Here is a 14,529-nt window from a genome sequence, read left to right as displayed (position 1 = left end):
TTATTTCCCCAAGTTCCCTAACATCCATGCCTTTCTCAACAGTAAATACCGCTGAGAAATATTGATTTAGAACCTCTCTCACCCTTGTGGATCTGCACATAGATGACCTTGTTTATCCTTAAGAGGCCCAACCCTCTCCCTCGTCACTCTTTTGCCCTTTATGTATCTGTAAAAGTTCCTTTGTCGTATCTACCAAAGCAATCTCATGTCCCCTTTTTGCCTTCCTGATTTCTCTCTTAACTCAACTCTGACAACCTCTCTACTCTTCAAGGGATCCACTCGATCCCAGCTGCATGTCATATGCCTTCTTCTTCTTTTTGATCAGGTCCTCAATATCCCAAGCCATCCAGATTTCCCTACTTTTACCAGCCTTGCCCTTCACTTAAAAGGAATGTGCTCACTCTGAGCTCTGGTTAACACACTTTTGAAAGCCTCCCACTTACCAGCCGTCCCTTTGCCTGCCAACAGACTGCCCCAATCAACTTTTGAAAGTTCCTGTCTGATACCATCAAAATTGGCCTTGCCCCAATTTAGAATTTTAACTTTTGGGCCAGACCTATCATTCTCCATAGACATCTTAAAACTAATGGAATTATGGTCACTGGTCCCAAAGTGATCCCTCACTAACACTTCCATCACCTGCCCTTCCTTATTCCCCAAGAGGAGGTCAGGTTTTGCCCCCTCTCTTGTCGGGCCATCCACGTATTGAATGAGAAATTCCTCCCGAATACACTCAACAAATTTCCCTCCAGCCAAGCCCCTAATGCTATGGCTGTCCCAGTCAATGTTGGGAAAGTTAAAGTCCCCTACTACTACCACCCTATTATTCTTGCAGCTATCTGTAATCTCCTTACATATTTGCTCATCAATTTCCTGCTGACTATTTGGGACCTATAGTACAATCCTAACAAAGTGATCTCTCCCTTATTTTTCAGTTCTACCTTATAGACTCAGTGGGCATCTCGGATGTTTTGGTACATTGAACATTGTACAACCCGATTCATACTCACACTGGTAACATGGTGGAAGCTGCTGCTGCTCCTGGTCAGGAACTTCATTCATTTGCTGAATAGCACTGCGGTACATCGGAATGGTCTTGATTAAGTCATTCACCAGGGTGAGCTGCTGTAATACATTTTCATCTTCCTGCTTTATCCTTTCATTGCTAGTGGCCAGAACAGGTTGGACTGGCAAGCTGACAGTTGGTACAACACTGGCCTACAAAACAAAACAAAAGAAAATATCTAAGACTAAGATCCAAAACTGGTTTAGTATTTACTCCAACTTGAACCATTTACTGGTTGAATGTGCATCTTTCATTTGTTACTTCCTTCCATGGGAGTATAAGAATGATTATATATTCTTCTATTTTACAAATGCTCTTATTTGAATAACTGGGTCAACTTTCCCATACCATCAGGTCTCAGAGGTAGCTTGGTTTGTCCTCTGGAAATAACCTTTAAATGAACAACACATTGCAAGTTCAAACATTCAGCAGTCTGATTCATTGTAACATATATCGAAACATCAGCAGTCTATTGTGGCACCAAAATTTGTATGCCCTTGTTAATAATAACTGGGGACTTTCTCACATTTCCAGTGCTAAAAGTGCCTCCAAAAATATGTTTCTTCTTCCTTTTGTGACCACCCAAGATTTGAATCCTGCTCTTACACCTATTGAGACCTTAACATCATCTCACACTCCTTCAGCGATACCAAAAAAAGCTCTCTATTTCACAACGTCCCTATTCCCACTTTTAGACGCCCATTACAAAGGTTCGGCACAACATCGTGGGCCGAAGGGCCTGTTCTGTGCTGTATTTTCTATGTTCTATGTTCTATTACTGTTTCGCCTATTACAACCTTTCTTGTCTCCCTCTTGTAATGGGCCTTCCTGTTGATTGTCTTAGTTCCTGGACGGGATTCTCCGATGGGGAGTCAGAGTGTCCGCGCCATCGTAAATGCTGTCGTGTTTCCCGACGGCGAGAACGGGCCGCCGGCAGCATCGATTCAGGCTCCGAAGAGGCCAGCAGCGGGGCCGCAAGAAACGCGGTGGGCGTGGCGCCAGAGCAGCGCCGTCATCGTGCGACGCCCGGATGATGCCCCAACAGAGAGCTGTTGAGCCCCACCGTGCCACCCCCAGGTACCGGGACAATGACCTGGAGGCATTGCTGGACGCAGTGGAAGAGCGCAGGGTGATCCTGTGCCCAAGACGTGGCCACCGGCACCCGGCCAGCACAGTCAGGCGCAACTGGCGTGGTGGGCATCGCCGTCAGCGCTGTGGGGCACACCCCACGTTCTGCAGACCAGTGCCGCAAGAAGCTCCACGACCTCAAGGGCAGCCAGGGTTAAGTACCCCGAGAGTTCCCCCGGGCCACCCCCCCCCCTCCCCCACCACGTGTCGCGCACCTCCCCCCCCACACACACACACAGGAGGGGGGGGGGGGGGCACCACGTTGCACCCGACCCACATGGGCACCACACCGCACTTGTGAGCTGCCATGGCGTGGTGCCCAGTGCCCTCCCCGCCCCCAGTCATAATGTTGCCAACATCTGCGCGTTTTGCTGCTGACTGCCTAACTCTGATGCTTCCCCCCCGCAGGATAAGACAGCCCACAACCATCGTGAGTGTGCAAGAACCGGACGGGAATCACCTGTGCTGCACCCCCTCACCGCCCATGAGCAGAGGCAGCCACCACCCGCGAGGTAGCGCCATGCTAGATTGGAGGCGCAGTACCAAGTGAGACTCACCTGCCTGGCTACGCCCCCTCACACTGCCCCCTCCATCCCCTCCCTCCAACCCCCCCCTCCCTCCACCCCCTAACCCCCCCCCCTCCCTCCACCCCCTAACCACCCCTCCCTCCACCCCCTAACCCCCCCTCCCTCCACCCCCTAACCCCCCTCCCTCCACCCCCTAACCCCCCCTCCCTCCACCCCCTAAACCCCCCCTCCCTCCACCCCCTAAACCCCCCCTCCCTCCACCCCCTAAACCCCCCTCCCTCCACCCCCTAACCCCCCCTCCCTCCACCCCCTAAACCCCCCCTCCCTCCACCCCCTAAACCCCCCCTCCCTCCACCCCCTAAACCCCCCCTCCCTCCACCCCCTAAACCCCCCTCCCTCCACCCCCTAACCCCCCCTCCTTCCACCCCCTAACCCCCCCTCCCTCCACCCCCTAACCCCCCCTCCCTCCACCCCCTAACCCCCCCTCCCTCCACCCCCTAACCCCCCCTCCCTCCACCCCCTAACCCCCCCTCCCTCCACCCCCTAACCCCCCCTCCCTCCACCCCCTAACCCCCCCTCACTCTCCACCCCCTAACTCCCCCCTCACTCTCCACCCCCTAACTCCCCCCTAACTCTCCACCCAACTCCCCCCTCACTGTCCCCCCCCTCACTCGCCACCCCCCAACTCCCCCCTCACTCGCCACCCCCCAACTCCCCCCTCACTCGCCACCCCCCAACTCCCCCCTCACTCGCCACCCCCCAACTCCCCCCTCACTCGCCACCCCCCAACTCCCCCCTCACTCGCCACCCCCAACTCCCCCCTCACTCGCCACCCCCCCAACTCCCCCCTCACTCGCCACCCCCCAACTCCCCCCTCACTCGCCACCCCCCCAACTCCCCCCTCACTCGCCACCCCCCAACTCCCCCCTCACTCTCCACCCCCCAACTCCCCCCTCACTCTCCACCCCCTCACACTGCCCCCTACACCCCCTCACACCCAACTCCGCGTGTGTAACGATACATGCTTTATTGTGTATTTCAGGGCCAGCAGCCGATCGTCCCGGAATGTCTCGGAGAAGCCCCCGCCATCCAAGTCCACCTCCGTCCGCCCACAGGGACGCACGCCAGGGAGGGGAAGGAAGACGGACAGGAGGGCCCTCTTCCGAGGCCTGGGCACAGGAAGCAGACGCACAGAGGACCGACACAAACGACACTGACGAACACAGGACGGACAGTCAGGACACTGACGGCCACGAGACGGACGAAGAGAGGACGGTGAGCCAGGACAGTGACGGACAGAGGACGGCCAGACAGATGATGGACAGACCAGATACGGCACCTCGCATGGGCCGGGGACAACGTCCATTGGTCCACGGCTCGACCCAGGAGACCCCAGACATGGGGTCCGATGAGGACATGGACCTTGCATTCCCGGATTCTTGGACTTACCAGACCCAACCACAGACCCGATGCGTTTAGAAACCCAGGGAGTGGACAACGGGATGACGGCCGCCTTCCAGCATTTGCAGACACAGTTGGAGGAGTCCATCCACGTCCAGGAGCAGCGAGTGGTGACGGTCATGGCTGCCACCCAGGCCGACACCGCACGGGTGGCATCCGCGGTGGAGGCAATGGGGGCAACGGTTTCGGCCATGGGTCAGGTCCTGCATGGCTTGGGGCTTCATGTGCACGCGTCATCCATGGCTCAGGACAGGGCTGCCCTCTCACAGGCAGCCATGTCCCTGAGCCAGCTGGACATTGCTGCCGCGCTCCGGGGTCTGGCCGAGTCTCAGCAGGCCACGGCTCAGTCCCAGCAGGCCATCGCTGAGAACATCGGCGGCCTTGCTGGATAGCATCGCACAAGCCCAGCGGGAGGTTGCACAGTCCCTGACAGGGATGGCGCACCCCCCCGAGCTCCATCGCTGCGAATGATGAGACCCTGGTCGATGCCGCAGCCGGCCTCCAGGACTGGCAGCGCCAGGTGTCGGTGGTGCCACGGCGCTCGTCTCCGCTCGCACCACCGTCCCGTAGTGAGGCCCGGGGGCCACCGGGTTCCCCGAGGGAGGAGGTGGTTCTGGGGCCCGTCCCGGTGACTCCAGCAAGGGAGGTCCCGGAACACTCTGACTCCCCCCGTTCCGTCCCTGGTGCATCTGGTGGGCAGCGGGCAGAGCAGGGTGGCACCATGCTATCTAGCACGCCCGCCGAGCCTGGTGCATCCAAGCCAGGCCGCCCCAGGAAACGCCCGTCGACGGGGAGCCACGTCGCAGAGCAGGAGTCTCAGCAGTCCACCTCCACTCCTGCTGTACCGTCGGGGAAACACCAAGACGTAGTGGTAGGGCCCGTAAGGCAAAGAATTTCGACACGTAGTAAGTTGGCACGGGTGCAGGGCACAGCTTAGTTGTAGGGGCTAGGGCACTTGGATGTGAATGTCACGATTAAAGTCACTGTTACACCAAACCTAGAATACTCTGTGCTATGTCCGGTGCCTGAGGGGTTGTGAGGGCAGCACGGTAGCATTGTGGATAGCACAATTGCTTCACAGCTCCAGGATCCCAGGTTCGATTCCCGGCTTGGGTCACTGTCTGTGCGGAGTCTGCGCATCCTCCCCGTGTGTGTGTGTGGATTTCCTCCGGGTGCTCCGGTTTCCTCCCACAGTCCAAAGATGTGCAGGTTAGGTGGATTGGCCATGATAAATTGCCCTTAGTGTCCAAAATTGCCCTTAGTGTTGGGTGGGGTTACTGGGTTATGGGGATAGGGTGGAGGTGTTGACCTTGGGTAGGGTGCTCTTTCCAAGAGCCGGTGCAGACTTGATGGGCCGAATGGCCTCCCTCTGCACTGTAAATTCTATGAGGGGGACCGAGTGGCGCTGGGGTCGAAGTTTGGTACAACGGTGAGGCCGGGTGTGTGGTCCCCCTGACCCCAAACACCCCGTCGTCCTCGGCACACCGACACCAGCTACCCCACATGGCCATGTGATGGAGTGTCCGTGACGCATACAGGGACCACCGAGGTGGAGGGTGTAGCTGTGGCCATGAGTCAGGCATTGTCTAACGATCCGGAGCTCACAGCTCATCGCAGAGCGGGTTGTCATCATTCAACATGGCACTGATCACACCCACTTACACAAGCAACTGTGCGAGACCATCCCGTTGTGCCGCAGGTGTACGGTGACGTGGGAGCTAGGGTTGTCGGATGGTGCGGGAGGAGGGGGGTGCGATCGGGCAGAACGGTGGTGCAAGTGCATTGCTCAGCGATGCCCTCCCCCTAGTTGGTGAAACGTAGGCGATCACTCGCTTGCTCGCTCGCCAATCCGGTGGTGTCGTGCAGCCTCCCAGCCATATCCAGCCCTCAAGTCATGTCTGTGCCCACCCCCCCCCTCACGTGCAGATTCGGCGCCCTCATCTGGCTCCCCTTGTGCCTCCTCCTTCAGGACATCGCCCCTCTGTTGGGCTATGTTGTGCAGGACGCAGCAGACAACAACTATGCGGCCGACCCTCTCTGAATGGTACTGGAGGGCCCCTCCAGAACGGTCCAGGCACCTGAATTGCATCTTCAAGAGGCCAAAGCACCTCTCCACAACACCCCTGGTTGCTATATCGGCCTCATTGTAGCGGGTCTCCACGTTGGTCTCCCTGTCGCCCAGCAACCAGCCCCTCAGCTGGGGGTGGGTTGTCCCTCGACCATGGCGGTGATGTAGGATTGCGCCAGTATAAAGGCATCGTGCACACTGCCGGTGTACTGGGCACACACGTGCATTGTGGATAGCACAATTGCCTCACAGCACCAGGGTCCCAGGTTAGATTCCAGCTTGGGTCACTGTCTGTGCGGAGTCTGCACATCCTCCCCGTGTGTGCGTGGGTTTCCTCCGGGTGCTCCGGTTTCCTCCCACAGTCCAAAGATGTGCAGGTTAGGTGGATTGGCCGTGATAAATTGCCCTTAGTGTCCAAAATTGCCCTTAGTGTTGGGTGGTGTTACTGGGTTATGGGGATAGGGTGGAGGTATTGACCTTGGGTATGATGCTCTAAGAGCCGGTGCAGACTCGATGGGCCGAATGGCCTCCTTCTGCACCGTAAATTCTATGAATCTGCCTGCAGTAGTCGCAGACCACCTGAATATTCATGGAGTAGGTCCCCTTTCTGTTCATGCACACGTCCCTGTTCTCCGATGGTGGACGCATGTTGACGGGCACCCCATCAATCACCCCCTGGACCAATGGTATCCTGGCCACAGAGACAAATCCCGCTGCCCGGGCATCCTGGTGTGTGCGGTTCTCTGGAAACTGGATGTACCGGTCGGCGATGGCATACTGGGCGTCGGTTACTGCTCAGATGCAAAGGTGCACCGATGCCTGTGAGATACAGGACAAGTCCCACTCGGCACCTGGAACGACCCCGCCGCGTAGAAGTTAAGGGCTACCGTCACCTTGACGGTCACTGGGATAGCATGTCCTACCCCCGTTCCACATGGTGCCAGGTGTGCCATGAGGTGCTGCGGTCTCCCTACTCTTTCGGAGTCTCCTCCTGCATGCCCGGTCCGGCAGGTCCTCGAACGACATGCGGTGACGGTACACTCGAGGCCTCATGTGGTGGTGCCATGGCGGCAGATGGCGCCCCCTGCTCCCCATCAAGGTCAGAATCCTCGCCCTGTGCATCCCCGACGATGTGGTGGTCATTGCCCCCCTCTGCCTCCTCCTGCACCTGTCAGGCGGGCGGGCCTGCAGCCTGAGCGGGTGGCACAGGGCCCTCTGCTGCCAGTCCCTCTGCTGCAGCCGCCGCTGCTGCAGCTGCTCTGAGCCGCCTGTGTCGACGCTGCCAAATGGTCACCTGCAGGGCAGCGGCTCCCGCCACGGGGGCAAACATCGCTGGCTGGTGCCCAAACGTGATGATCTGCAGGAGGATTGGGGGGGGTGGATATACAACATGTTTAACTATGCTGCTTTGACAACTCGACAGCCAGGTGCCATGGGATACACGTGTTCCCTGGTGTCGCTACAGACACGCAGGCACCCTGACCCCTGCCCAGTCTCCGTCCACCACCCAGTTTACCCTGCCCCTCCTCTGTGTGCGTGTGTTCCCCCCCCCCCGCCCCGGACTGCACCTTTCCCTTACCCCCCTTCCCCACTTTCTCCCCCCACCCCCCCTCCTTCTCTCTCCTCTCTCCTCTCTCCTCTCTCCTCTCCCCTCCCCCCCCCCCCCCCCCCCCCCCCCCCCCGGCCGAGCATGGCGGCATCCTTCCCTAAAATCCCTCCCCCTCCAGCACCGGCCGTGGACGCCACAACATGCTGCCTCCGAGAACGCCGGCTGCTCGCCTCCTCACTCCGCATCGTCAGCCAGCACGACTGGCTGACAAAGGTATTTAGCAGGTGTGAATGGCGACGGCGTGACCTGGGGGCATCCGGTCCGCTGAATAGCGGTCGGCCCGGAGAATCGGCATACTTAGCACCTCGGACAATTCTCCGGCGGGCGCGGCGCCGACCTTGATGACGCCTTTCTCGCCGGTTGGGAGAACGGCAGGACGGCGTCGGACCAGCGTTGCGCGAACGGAGATTCTCCCAAACGGCGCGGCATGGGAGAATCCCGCCCTCCATTTCTTTTATTTGTCCTTTTTAGTCCATGGATGGTTAATGGAGACAGCCTACTTGTGACAATAAGCGATTTACATTTCATTTTTCATTTCAAATGAAATGAAAATCGCTTATTGTCACAAGTCGGCTTCAATGCAGTTACTGTGAAAAGCCCCTAGTCGCCACATTCACCCTGGGAATTACAGGCCAGTTAGTCTTACTTCGGTGGTAGGCAAAGTAATGGAAAGGGTACTGAAGGATAGGATTTCTGAGCATCTGGAAAGACACTGCTTGATTAGGGATAGTCAGCACGGATTTGTGAGGGGTAGGTCTTGCCTTACAAATCTTATTGAATTCTTTGAGGAGGTGACCAAGCATGTGGATGAAGGTAAAGCAGTAGATGTCGTGTACATGGATTTTAGTAAGGCATTTGATAAAGTTCCCCATGGTAGGCTTATGCAGAAAGTAAGGAGGCATGGGATAGTGGGAAATTTGGCCAGTTGGATAACGAACTGGCTAACCGATAGAAGTCAGAGAGTGGTGGTGGATGGCAAATATTCAGCCTGGATCCCAGTTACCAGTGGCGTACCGCAGGGATCAGTTCTGGGTCCTCTGCTGTTTGTGATTTTCATTAATGACTTGGATGAGGGAGTTGAAGGGTAGGTCAGTAAATTTGCAGACGATACGAAGATTGGTGGAGTTGTGGATAGCTGTTGTCGGCTACAAAGAGACATAGATAGGATGCAGAGCTGGGCTGAGAAGTGGCAGATGGAGTTTAACCCTGAAAAGTGTGAGGTTGTCCATTTTGGAAGGACAAATATGAATGCGGAATACAGGGTTAACGGTAGAGTTCTTGGCAATGTGGAGGAGCAGAGAGATCTTGGGGTCTATGTTCATACATCTTTGAAAGTTGCCACTCAAGTGGATAGAGCTGTGAAGAAGGCCTATGGTGTGCTCGCGTTCATTAACAGAGGGATTGAATTTAAGAGCCGTGAGGTGATGATGCAGCTGTACAAAACTTTGGTAAGGCCACATTTGGAGTACTGTGTACAGTTCTGGTCGCCTCATTTTAGGAAGGATGTGGAAGCTCTGGAAAAGGTGCAAAGAAGATTTACCAGGATGTTGCCTGGAATGGAGAGTAGGTCTTACGAGGAAAGGTTGAGGGTGCTAGGCCTTTTCTCATTAGAGCGGAGAAGGATGAGGGGCGACTTGATAGAGGTTTATAAGATGATCAGGGGAATAGATAGAGTAGACAGTCAGAGACTTTTTCCCCAGGTGGAACACACCATTACAAGGGGACATAAATTTAAGGTGAAAGGTGGAAGATATGAGGGATATCAGATGTAGGTTCTTTACCCAGAGAGTAGTGGGGGCATGGAATGCACTGCCTGTGGAAGTAGTTGAGTCGGAAACATTAGGGACCTTCAAGCAGCTGTTGGATAGGTACATGGATTACGGGAAAATGATATAGTGTAGATTTATTTGTTCTTAAGGGCAGCACGGTAGCATTGTGGATAGCACAATTGCTTCACAGCTCCAGGGTCCCAGGTTCGATTCCGGCTTGGGTCACTGTCTGTGCGGAGTCTGCACGTCCTCCCCGTGTCTGCGTGGGATTCCTCCGGGTGCTCCGGTTTCCTCCCACAGTCCAAAGATGTGCGGGTTCGGTGAATTGGCCAATGATAAATTGCCCTTAATGTCCAAATTGCCCTTGGTGTTGGGTGGAGGTGTTGAGTTTGGGTAGGGTGCTCTTTCCAAGAGCTGGTGCAGACTCAAAGGGCCGAATGGCCTCCTTCTGCACTGTAGATTCAATGATAATCTATGATTAATCTAGGACAAAGGTTCGGCACAACATCGTGGGCCGAAGGGCCTGTTCTGTGCTGTATTTTCTATGTTCTATGTTCTCTGTTATTCCGGCGCCTGTTCGAGGAGGCTGGTACGGGAATTGATCATGCACTGGCCTGAGGTGTTGTAACACTCTGTTACGCTCACTGCACTTTTAACTTTCCCTTCACTCTGCCAAGATTCAAATGCACAGTCTTACAAGCTCACCCTTGTACCTTCAAGCTTTGAAAATCGAAACTCATTGCACCATCTCAATAATCTGATAGTTGCGACAGGCAGCTATGCAGTCCTCTAACACACCGGTAGAGCTTAGTGCATTAGAGGGGTTGTCCCGTTTCTGGGGGCTGGGATTCTCCCCCTCTAACTTGCAGGTTAATTTTAAGTAACAAGCCGAGTAGGATGGCTTTGGATGGACCAGCAGCAGAAATTTATCAGTGCTATGTTCTTGTAAGTAGTTGAAAAATCAGCAGTGAATAGGTGGGAGACTATCTGGCGCCGGGGATGGGGGCCACCAAGCTAACTGGGCGGGCTAGCTCTCGGAAGCGCAGTGGGGGGTGCGCATATGTTTGGTTTAGTAAAGGGGTTGGGTTACAGGGTGTTGTTACTACGGGGGGGAAGGGGGGTAAATGTTCTGCTGACGAGGGAGGGACTTGGGCTGAGGGACAGAGAGGAGGTTGGGGGTGGGGCCTGCCTGGGGATGGGCCGGTGGAGGTACTGAGCATGGGCTGGAGGTGGGCCTAAAAAAGGGGATGGCTGATCGGGGGGGGGCAATGGGTACCCCCAACTAGGCTGGTCACCTGGAATGTTCGAGGGTTAAATGGGCTGGTCAAAATGGCACGTGTGTTCGCGCATCTTAGGGGATTGAAGGCAGATGTAATGTTGCAGGCGACGCACCTTAGAGTTATGGATCAGGTTAGACTGAGGAAAGGCTGGGTCAGTCAGGTGTTTCACTCAGGACTAGACTCAAAGACTAGAGGGGTCGCGATCTTGATCAATAACGGGGTGGTGTTTGAGGCGGGTAGAATAGTTTCGGATGTGGGAGGTCGGTACATTATGGTCAGTGGGAAACTGGAGGGGTTGCAGGTGGTATTAGTGAATGTATATGCGCCAAATTGGGATGATGTGGAGTTTATAAAGAGGATGCTGGGGAAGATACCGGACCTGGACTCGCACAGGTTGGTCATGGGAGGGGACTTCAACACAGTTATGGACCCTGGCTTGGACCGGTCAAGCTCGAAAACGGGCAGGGTGCCAGCAATGGCAAAGGAACTAAGAGGGTTCATGGAGCTGATGGGGAGGTGGATCCATGGAGGTTCGTGCAGCCGAGGGTGAAGGAGTGCTCCTTCTACTCACACGTGCATAAAGTGTACTCCCGGATTGATTTCTTTATTTTGAACAGGGCCTTGCTGGCTGGGGTAGTGGACACGGGGTACTCGCCGATTACAACCTCAGACCATGTCCCGCTCAGGGTTGACCTGCAGGTTAGTAAAGACAGTAACCAGCGCCCGCACTGGAGGTTAGATGTGGGACTTTTGGCTGACGAAGGGGTGTGCAAGCGGCTGAGGAAATGTATTCAGAACTACCTGCAGGCCAACGACACGGGGGAAACTTCTGCAGCGGTGGTCTGGGAAGCACTGAAGGCGGTGGTCAAGGGGGAGCTGATCTCGATCCGGGCCCAGAGGGAGAAGGTAGACAGGGCAGAGACGGACCAACTGGTAAAGGAGGTTTTACAGATGGATAGGAGGTATGTGGAGGCCCCGGAGGCAGGGCTTCTGAGGGAACAGCGGAGGCTGCAGGCGGAGTTTAGCTTGCTGACCACAGGGAGGGCGGTGGAGCAGCTGAGAAAGGCAAGGGGGGGGGAGGGCGATCTATGAACATGGAGAGAAGGCCAACAGAATGCTTGCACAGCAGCTTAGGAAGAGCGAGGCAGCCAGGGAGATAGGGAAAGTAAAGGACGGAGACGGGAACCTGGTTGGAGATTCAGCAGGAGTGAATGAGGCGTTTAGGGATTTCTACAGCAGGCTGGACAGGTCGGAACCCCCTACAGGGCCGGAGGGGATGAGGCACTTCTTGGAGGGGCTGAATTTCCCAACGGTTGATGGAGAGCGGGTAGAAGGGCTGGGGGCCCCAATTGGGTTGGAAGAGATAGTGGAGGGTCTGAAGGCCATGCAGGCGGGTAAGGCCCCAGGTCCGGACGGGTACCCAGTGGAGTTTTATAAAATGTTCTCGGGGATATTAGGGCCAGTGTTGTTGAGGATGTTCAGTGAGGCAAGGGAAAGAGGGGTTTTGCCCCTGACGATGTTACAGGCAACAATTTCGCTGATTCTTAAGCGGGACAAGAACCCGGAGCTGTGTGGGTCCTACAGGCTGATCTCCCTGTTGAATGTGGATGCCAAGTTGCTGGCCAATATCTTGTCCTCCAGGATCGAGGATTGTGTTCTGGACGTTATTGGGGAGGACCAGACGGGGTTTTTGTTAAGGGTAGGCAGTTGGGGACCAATGTAAGAAGGTTGTTAAATGTGATCATGATGCCCCCGGAAGGTAGGGAGGTGGAGGTAGTGATCGCAATGGATGCAGAAAAGGCTTTTGATCGGGTAGAATGGGACTATCTGTGGGAGATACTGGGATGGTTTGGATTCAGGCAGGGCTTTATTGACTGGGTCAGGTTGCTGTATCAGGCTCCTGTGGCAAGCGTACGGACGAACAGGACAACTTCGGACTAGTTTAGACTGCACCGGGGGACAAGATAGGGATGCCCCCTCTCCCCACTGTTGTTTGCGCTGGCTATAGAGCCATTGGCAATTGCTCTGAGAGCTTCAAGGGGCTGGTCGGTGTGTGTGTGTGTGTGTGTGTGTGTGTGTGTGGGGGTGGGGGGGGGGGGGGGGGGGGGGGGAGAGAGAGAGAGAGAGACAGGGTTTCGCTCTGTGCGGATGACCTGCTTCTGTACGTTTCGGACCCAATAGAGGGGATGGAAGAAATCATGAAGATTTTAGGGGAATTCGGCTGGTTTTTCGGGGTATAAGCTAAACATGGATAAGAGTGAGATGTTTGTGGTTCAGGCGAGGGGACAGGAGGGGCGACTGGGGGAGTTGCTGTTTAGGCCAGTAGGGAGTAGTTTTAGGTACTTGGGCATCCAAGTGGTGCGGGAATGGGACCGGCTGCATAAATTAAATCTGGCCCAGCTAGTGGATCAAATGAAGGACGATTTTCGGAGATGGGACGCGCTCCCGTTGTCTCTGGCCGGGAGGGTACAAACAGTGAAAATGACGGTCCTCCCGAGGTTCCTATTTGTATTTCAATGTCTCCCCATTTTTATTCCGCGGTCCTTATTAAGCGGGTCAACAGAGTGATCACGGGCTTCGTCTGGGCGGGCAAGACCCCACGGGTAAGGAAGGCAATGCTTGAGCGGAGTCGGGGAGAGGGCGGGCTGGCACTGCCAAATTTTAGCAACTATTACTGGGCGGCTATTATAGCCATGATCAGGAAGTGGGTGGTGGGGGAGGGGTCGGCATGGGAGCGTATGGAGGTGGCTTCATGCAAGGGCACCAGTTTGGGGGCGTTGGTAACTGCGCTTCTGCCGTTCCTGCCGGCACGGTACTCCACCAGCCCCGTGGTGGTGGCGGCCCTGAGAGTTTGGTGCCAGTGGAGGCGGCATGTGGGAGCAGAGGGAGCATCGGTCTGGGCCCCAATCTGTGATAACCACCGGTTTGCCCCGGGGAGTATGGATGGGGGGTTCCGGTTATGGCGGAGAGCGGGGATTGAGAGGATGGGGGAATATGTTGAGAGGGGAGCTTTCCGAGTATGAGGGCGCTGGAGGAGAAGTTTGGGTTGGCGAGGGGTAACAAATTCAGGTATCTGCAGGTGCGGGACTTCCTACGTAAACAGGTGTCAACCTTCCCGCTCCTACCGCTGAGGGGGATTCAGGACAGGGTAGTTTCCAGAGGGTGGGTGGGGAGGGGAGCGTCTCGGACATCTATAAGGAGCTTATGGGGTCGGAGGAGACGCGGACCGAAGAGCTGAAGCGTAAGTTGGAGGAGGAGCTGAGAGGCGAGATAGAGGATGGTCTATTGGCAGACGCGTTGAGTAGAGTCAACGCGTCCGCAACATGTGCCAGGCTCAGCCTGATACAATTCAAGGTCGTTCACCGGGCTCTCATGACAGTGGCCCGGATGAGCAGATTCTTTGGGGTGGAGGACAGGGGTTTTGGACATGTCTAAAGCTTCGGGGATTTTGGCAGGGGTTTGCGGACGTCATGTCCACGGTGTTAAAAACAAGGGTGGTGCTGAGTCCAGAGGTGGCGATATTCGGGGTGTCAGAAGACTCGGGAATCCAGAAGGAGAAAGAGGCAGACGTTCTGGCCTTTGCTTCCCGGATAGCCCGGAGACGGATTCTATTAGCTTGGA

General features: G+C 55.8%; 1 protein-coding gene across 5 annotated transcripts in view; it reads right to left on the bottom strand.

Moving 5' to 3' along the window:
- The window catches only part of LOC140405375 (signal transducer and activator of transcription 5B-like), a 304,409-nt gene that overhangs the window by 134,981 nt on the left and 154,899 nt on the right, over positions 1–14,529 (bottom strand). For all 5 annotated transcript variants that reach the window (XM_072493699.1, XM_072493700.1, XM_072493697.1 and 2 more), the window contains one exon: positions 1,011–1,218. In XM_072493699.1, the coding sequence (XP_072349800.1) occupies positions 1,011–1,218 (208 nt within the window). The remainder of the gene's footprint in view (positions 1–1,010; positions 1,219–14,529) is intronic.

This window comes from Scyliorhinus torazame, chromosome X (genome assembly GCF_047496885.1).
Source record: "Scyliorhinus torazame isolate Kashiwa2021f chromosome X, sScyTor2.1, whole genome shotgun sequence".
Classification (NCBI taxonomy): domain Eukaryota; kingdom Metazoa; phylum Chordata; class Chondrichthyes; order Carcharhiniformes; family Scyliorhinidae; genus Scyliorhinus; species Scyliorhinus torazame.
This window is presented reverse-complemented; position numbering and strand designations above follow the sequence as displayed.